This window comes from Monodelphis domestica, chromosome 1 (assembly GCF_027887165.1).
Source record: "Monodelphis domestica isolate mMonDom1 chromosome 1, mMonDom1.pri, whole genome shotgun sequence".
Taxonomy (NCBI): domain Eukaryota; kingdom Metazoa; phylum Chordata; class Mammalia; order Didelphimorphia; family Didelphidae; genus Monodelphis; species Monodelphis domestica.
Genome location: NC_077227.1, coordinates 320739834 through 320747963, shown reverse-complemented (window position 1 = coordinate 320747963; position 8130 = coordinate 320739834). Strand labels below are relative to the sequence as shown.

Genomic DNA, 8130 nt, shown 5'->3' with positions numbered 1-8130 from the left:
CATTATTATCCCTCATGGAGCTAGCTACTGTAGTTCAAACAGGGAATAAAAATCTTCCAGCTGTCTAAGGTCGAATATTGCAAAGTGGCTGGGACCTCGCTACCTCCCTTTGGAGGCGGGGTTCGGCCCGGAGGGAGAACGGGGAGAGGAGAGATGGCCCTCCGCAGCAGGAAGCTCCTCCTCCTCCTCTTTCCCTCTGGCCGCAGAACACACAATAATTTGGGTAACTCGAGCAATTCAGATGTCTCCCCCCCCCCCTTCACTTTCCTCTCTTTTACCCAAGGGGGGGACTTTGTATATTGTACTGGGACTATAACCCACCCCAGAAGAACTGCTCCCTCTGATTCCCCCACCTCTTCAATCCTAGGAGAAGGTATGGGGGTTGGGGAGGGGGATTGGCGCAATTAGTTTCTTCCAATTAGTTTCTCTTCTTTGTATGGAGTCCATTCAAACTGTGATGTAACCTTCCGCTGAGAGGGGGAGGAGAAAAAGTAGTGCGGTTTTAACAGCTTTTTTTTTTTTACATTAAAAAAATTAAGCTGTTTAGCTCTTCGGTGGGGTTCCTATGGGAAGCCAGATGAGGGTGTAGCTTGACGGGTGTTATCGAGAAGGGAGGTTGAGGGGAGATAGGCTAAATCCTCTCCATTGCCTAGCCTAGAGAGAGGGATCATGGGGCGTAGAGAGATTGCAAACCCCCCAACCACGTACAGCGGGAGATACGCGTCAACCGAACTCGAGCAACGGAAGCGCCGGGTCCGCCCCCTCCTCCTTCCCCCTCCCTTCCGCACCCAGCTTCCCTTTGACGGACGGGGTGTCCCAGCCAACCGACGCGATTGTGGCTCTTCCAAAATCCCAGAGGGACCAATGAGAGGCCGGGAGTGGGGCGGGGCCTTCCTCAGGCCGGCTGAGTTCGGCTGAGATCCTTGCCTGCTCCTCCTCCCCTCCCCTGCCCTCTCTCCTCCCCCCTCCCCCCCGGCTCCCTGCTCCCAGAGTAGTTGAGCCAGTGAAGTGCGGACGGGCGGCGATGAGAGCGAAAGTTGCGCTTGGCTTCGAGCTGGGGCGTTGAAGCGGCTCCGAGTCCCCGGTCGCCGTCACAAGTCTCTCCCTCAGCCCTCTCTCCCTTCGGGCAGCCCCGGTTACAACTGTCGCCCCCGGAGCCCCGGTCCCCTCGGCGGGCGCGCCCCCCTCCTAGCGCCCTCGCGGCGAGCCTCCCCTCCGCCTCGCTCCTCAGCCCCACTTTGCTCCCTCCTCCCCGCGCCCCGCCGTCCCTTCTGATGCCAGCCATGGTGGAGAAGGGCCCGGAGGTGTTGGGGAAGAGGAGGGGGAGGAATAATGCTGCTGCCTCCTCGGCCGCCGCCGCCTCCAACGCCGCCAACGCCGCTGCCACCACCACTACTACTGCCTCCTCCTCCTCCTCCTCTTCTTCCTCCTCCGCCTCCGCCAATGCCTCGGCCGCCTCTGCCTCCTCCGCTGCAGCCTCCGCCTCGGCCTCCGCCGGCTCCGCCAATAATGGCCATAATAAAAGTTTGGCAGCGGCGGCCACCGCGGCGCCCAATGGAAATAGCACCAACTCCTGGGAGGAAGCGAGCTCGGGCTCCTCGAGTGATGAAGAGCATGGTAGGTGATAGCCTCAAACTCAAGCCGAGGCTACCCTACCTTCACCGCCCCCCCTCCCCCTCTCCGCCCCGGTGTCCCCGTCCTTCTCTCCTGCCCGGCTTCCAAACTCTTCCTGGAGCCCTCTCTGACTTCTCTTTCCCTTTTATTCGCAGGAGGAGGTGGCATGAGAGTCGGGCCCCAGTACCAGGCAGTGGTCCCTGATTTTGATCCTGGTGAGTTTGGCATCCGTGAGGGTGTGTGTGTGTGGGGGGGTTAGGGGTGGCGCCCCCTTCCCCCCAAGGCATTGGATGGCCGCTGCCTCTGCTTGGGGTGGATTGAGGCAGAATGGGTTAAGATATATAGTAGCTTCAAACGGAATGGAGTAGGTTAGTAGCCTCAAACTGGTTAGAGACGGTGTTGGGGTGTGTGTGTGTGGGCGATGAAGGGGACTTTGGTGGAGTGTATGTCCTTGATTGTTGCACCCTTGTCTTCCAGGTGGGGTTCTATTTGAGGGATAGGCACCCCACCCTTTTCACTTCTTGGAAAGAAAATCTTACGGGAAAACGTAGAATCATGTGAATATTAGGGAGTATTGGGGATTTGGATAGAGAGTGGAGATCAAATCAACAACTTTCTTTTTGTGTGTGTTCGCCCTGCTGTCCAAGGGAAGAACAGCAAGAGGGGGAGGGGGAACGTGTTCTGCCAACGTGCTTCCAGACTTATAAAAAAAGATAATTTCTCCTTCACGAAATACCAGTGTAACTTACGATTTGGTGTCTATTCTCTGGAGAGCAGGGAATGTATTGCTAGCGGAGATGTAGTAGTGGGAGCAATTGTATTGGCTCCGTTCTGGCTCAGGTGTGGTTAGTTTCACATTCACAGTGATTATGGTAGTGGTGGTGGTAAAGTAGAATCTAGCAAGCGAAATGGACTTAATGAAATTTCACTGACCACATAGAATAGACACCCCTACCCAATCAATTATTACTTAAGGTTCTTATTTATTCCTTTCTGGCCTCCTGAGCCCATGCTTCTGCCCTTATCTCTGATTTTGAAACGTCAAGTATGGATGGAATAAGGACCAAATACATATTGTTTCAGTTTATAAGAGAAGTAGGTTTTCCAGAGGGCGCTTTGCAGGGAAAAAGCAGAAGAAAAGCTTATATAGCTAGAAGAGGATCTCATGTGGCAGTTTTGCTGCCTTTTTTTTTTGAGACTTCTTTGTAAATACTTAGTCCTTTGGAGGTGGTAGTGGTAGTGGATGACTTATGAAAATAAAATAACCCAAAGTCTCATTTTAGAGCATAGATTAATCTAAAAACAGTCATCCCCAAAATCCATCCCCCAGAAACAAGAACATTTTTGAAATCATATCCTTCTTGCTGTTTATGTGCAAGATAATTTAAAGTGGTATAGGAACAAATCAACATGCAGACAAAAGAATTTTAGTTAGATTTTAGTTTTGGGGGATTTTCAGCATATTAGTTTACTTGACCTGTATGTTAGTAATTAGAGTTTTTAAAAGGCATAAGTTTTATTTTTTAAAATAACATTTTAAAACTTGTCCCTTAGTCAAACTCTTACTTTCTGAGGTTTTTTGACCTGGAGTTGCTTCACTTGTATGATTCAAAGATTTATTTTCCACAAGATACAGAAAGAAAATTAATAGGATAGTCATTGAAAAAGGTACATCTTTTACTCTATTAGTGAAGGTTTTAGATACCTAATTTGGTTTGATATTTGAAGTCAATAAGTGGAGATGACCTTGCCCTGTTCCACTGTACTTTGGACATAGATTTTTTTTCCCTTGCAATTTTACCTTTCTTTGTAATTTTGAGAATTTCTAACAATCTATATTAAGTGAAAGAAAATAAGGCTTTAAAATTGTGTAGGTGTATGTCAGTGCATAAAGGCTTGTGCTTAAAAAAAAGAAAGATACCCTCCATGTTACTTTGTAATAACTTTTATTACCAGAATTTTGAGAGTACTCCTCTAATTTTGATAATCACTTTTTATTTGTTTGAATGAAAGAGCTGACCTAGGAAGCTAGACTTGGGGAGTGTATGTGCCCCCAGGTCCCCCCTCCCCTCCCCTCTTTCTTACACTCCACTCCATCATTCCTTAGTCAGCCACCAGGGGAAGCATATTGTTTTTTGGTTACAGTTGACCCTTTCTTCAGTTTGTAGGTCAAGCTCAACATTTCTTTTGCATATTTAAAATAGAACTTGTCACCAAGTATCCATAAAATATCATGAGGTTGTTCAATCATCCTCTCAAATCTTTTACTTTTAACAAGTTGCAACTATGTTGGCTTAATTTGATACATTTTGGTTACATTTATTTGAAACCTTTTTCTTAAGTGTTTTGAATGGGCTACAAGAAAGGCATTAAAAAAGATTTTAAAATCTTGCTTCTTAGCTGACTACAGCTGGTCTATCTTCATCATTTAATATTCTATTGCATTATTAGCAGTTTAAAGGTTTGACTGGTTTATTCTCTCATCAAAGAGTATATGTAACTGATAATATTTAAATTGTCAAACACTTTTCCAGGAAACATTTACCAGTAATGGGCTTATTAGAAGCTCATCATTGTAAAAATTAAACATCATTGATGCTCTTATTCTGGCAAATAGTATAATTTGCCTGTTTTGTGTGCATTTCTGAATCTTATTTGAATAAAAATGAACAATTTGAATTGTAACATTTCAAATAATACTTGACCAGTCTAAACTGGGGAATGTGTCAGAAAGTTAGTGTTGGCTCTAGGTTTGATTAAAGGTTGTATGTTTGGCCTTGTAATTTTACAACTTAATGACTTTTTTGCCTATACTTAAGGAAATTCAAAAATAAATAATTGGGAAAGAGGAAGGATGTTAATTTTGGGAGTCTATGTTACTCAAACTATTTCCTTTCTTTTAGACTAATTGAGTATAATAATGGGAAACTACCATACAGGGAAGTTTGATCATTCCAGGATTATCCAGATCTCATTGCTTTTTCTGTCTACTTTTCGGATATGATACTCTTTTAGCTTCTCTACCAGATATCAGCAAAGCGGTAGTGAAATTGGGTTTAGGAAGTATTACTTTTTCAGTAAAGTATTTGAGGTTATGTGAGGTAGTGTAAGATGAAAGGCTGATTGGCTAGAACAATAACTTTTAGACTATTGTTATTTATAGTTTTTGTTTAGTTGTGCATATTCTTCCATTAAATTTATTTAGAGGTGATACTATGTAACTTATAAAGTTCCAATAAGACTAACCTCTCCCCTTCCCCCTTTATAGACAGTCAGGGTTTACAATCATCCTGTGTGAAATCCTGATTGTAGCAGAATGTTGATTCAGTTCTTACAATTTAATTAAGAGCTAAGCAAGATCAATGGAGTACTACTTGAAAATAATAAGTATTAAAGTCATCTTAATTACTGCCTATTTACACTGAGAGAAGAACATTTTAGCACTCAGAATTTAAAAAAAAATATGAAAATTGGAAGTGTAGTACAGGGAAATGAACCATTTATTTAGTAGAATAGAATTTTGTTGTTTGAAGAAAGTAGTTGTCCTCAGAACTTGGGTCATATGGGGCCCAATGATGCTTTCTAGGCAGTCTTTTTTTGAGCTTCATTAAATCTTTACCTTTGACTTTATTCTCCTTAGATCCATTTCAGCTATCACAGAGAAAATTACCAAAGTTTTATTATTCTGTGCTTATTTACCATCCCATCTACTTTTTAATATACAGTTCACTGTGTTCCTAAGCTATGGTCATTATTTTGAAATAGTTAAGATAGTTTCCCTTCTGTAAATATGAAAACTCTAGTAATTTTATTAGTATGCCTAAGAGTAATCTGTTAAAGACTTTAATCTTTGCTATCCTATAGTCTAGTAAGCTACCATATTATTTTTTTGTCCTACATTTGCATGTATTTTAGTGATGTCAGTCAACAAGCATTTTATTAAGTCATTGTGATATGCTAGGCAGTGTACTGAGCCCTGGGGATACAAAGACAGGCAAAAAAAATTGTCCCCATTTTCAAGGAATGTACATCCTTTTTTAAAATTATTTAAACCCTTATTTTCTGTTTTAGAACTGATACTGAGGGTCTTTTCTAAGAAAGAAGAGATAGGCAATTGAGGTTAGGTGACTTGCTCAGGGTCACACAGCTAGGAAGTTTTCGAGGTCAGATCTGAACCCAGAAGGACCTCCTGTCTCTAAACATGGCTTTCTATCCACTGTACTACCTACTTAACTTCCCTAGGGATGTACATTCTAATGGAGAAGACAACACATAAGTAACTGGGTACATACAAGTTATATAGAGAATAGATGGAAAATAACCTGAAAGAGCAGGCTAGGGAAATTCCTCCGGAGAAGGTGGAATTTGAACTCAGGCCTGAAGGAAATAAAGAAGCAGAGTTGAGGAAGAAGAACATTGTCATCTTTCACTTAGTCAAATTGGTTTTCTCAAAGAGAAGGTCTGATCTAATAATGCCTTATTCAAATTCCAGTGACTCTATTGCCACCAGAATAAAAAATGTAGTGTATTTATATTATACATTTCATATGCATTATGTATTCTAGCATTCAAAGCCCTTTATAATTTCCCAACCCTCTCCAGTCTTCTTATGCCCTACACCTCTCCTCCCCCATTTACACTGCCATCCAGTGACACTAGCCTTTTTGCTATTCCTTGAACCAGACACTTTCTCAGCTTCTGAAAATTCCATCTCCCAGCTCTCAGGCATTTACATTGACTGTCTCTCCTGTCTGGCATCCTTTTCTCATTCTTGCCTCCTTGTTTCTCCTGGTTTCCTTCAAGTCCTAGTGAAAATCCACCTTGTACAAGAAACTTTTCCTGATTCTCTCTGACCCTGGTACCTACCTTAATTCTAGTGTCTTTTTTGTTGGTTATTTCCAACTCATCCTTTATATAACTTTTTTTGTATATAATTTGTTTGTTATCTCCTGCATTAGACTGTAGATTTGGTAGTAGGGACTATCTTTACCTTTCTTTGTATACCCAGCATTAGTGCAGTGCCTAGCACATAGTAGGTTCTGTGTTTTTCCCCCCAAGTTTTGGGAAATTTTATTTAATTAATTAATTTAGAATATTTTTCCATGGTTACAAGATTCATGTTCTTTCTCTCCCCTCCCTCCAACCCCTTCCTGTAGCTGACACACAATTTCACATAGTAGGTCCTTAATAAATATTTATAGACTGACTACAGAACAACCAGTGCAAAAGTAGAGAGATGAGATGAGATGGAGTTGGGAGAGAGAAAAGGGCTTGAAAGTAGATGTCATGGTGTAGTTGTAGAGTATATGGAGGGTTTGAGAAGACTGGACACCTAAAAAGGGACCAGGCTATGGAGATTTAGAAGCCAAATAGGATTTTAAAAAATTTGGACCTTGAGGTAGTAGGGGGCCACTGGAATTTGTGAAGGGAGAGTGACATGATCAGATTTACTTCACATGAAAAATTATCTTAGGAACTTTGTGGAGACTGGATTGGAATGGGAAGATTTGAAACAGGGAGTCCAGGCTCCTTCACTATTTCAGGGGAGGAGTGGTGAATCTGAACTAAGAGTTTATCTGGATGAATAGAAGTGTATTATATGATACTTGTGAAGATAGAAATGAGATTTGACAACACTTTGGTTATGTCGAGTGACTGCAGTTTTGAGCCAAAGAGCCAGGGAGGAAGGTTCTCAATTGTGATAATTTAAATTTTTTTCTTTAAAAAATTAAAAAAAATCCTTACCTTTTCTCTTAGAATCAATAGGTGTATTGGTACCAAGGCAGAAGTGTGGTGTGGTAAGGGCTGACTTGCCCAGGGTTACACAGTTAGGAAGTGTCTGAGACTAGATTTGAACCCAGGACCTCCAGTGTCTAGGCCTGGCTTTCAATCCACTGAGCCACCCAGCTGCCCCCCAATTTTTAATTTTAACAAGCATTAAGTGTCTACTGTGTCCCAGGCACTGTGCTAATCATTTTGCAAATTATTTCTTTTTATCTTCACTACAAATCTAGGAAGTTTTACAGCTAGGAAATTGAGGCACATATAGAGAGGGTAAGTGTCTTTTTCTAGGGCCACAGAGCTAACAAATACCTGAGTCTAGATTCAAATTCAAGATAATGATTCCAAATCCTGGACTCTATCCACTTTACCCCATAGCTGCCTCTAGATGGTGACAGGGAAGTTTGGAAGGGGAAGAGGTTAAGAAGAAAGAAAATGAAATCTGTTTTGAGCCACTAATTTGGGGTGTTGAGTTTGGGATGCCTATGGGACATTCTATTCAAAATGTAGTTGGACATGCTGAACTCAGATTTATGATAGCTGTGCAGACCTGGTAATTATCTACATAGAGATGATAATTAAACCCATGGGATGTGAGAGAAGGGAGTAGGGGGAAAAAAAAGAAGACCCAGGATGGAGCCTTGAAGAACCAGGGGTAAAAAAAAGAGCCAATAAGTGGGACTGAGAGATCAGTTGGACAGTTGAGAGAAATATGACATGAAAACTTAGAAGATA

At 42.2% G+C, this 8130-nt stretch overlaps 1 protein-coding gene across 1 annotated transcript in view; it reads left to right on the top strand.

The window, feature by feature from the left end:
• Positions 1-884: 884 nt before the first annotated feature.
• The window catches only part of RCOR1 (REST corepressor 1), a 151085-nt gene continuing 143839 nt past the window's right edge, over positions 885-8130 (top strand). The window contains exons 1-2 of the mRNA XM_001367100.4: positions 885-1617; positions 1770-1829. Coding sequence (XP_001367137.3) covers positions 1275-1617; positions 1770-1829 — 403 coding nt within the window. The 5' untranslated portion in view covers positions 885-1274. The remainder of the gene's footprint in view (positions 1618-1769; positions 1830-8130) is intronic.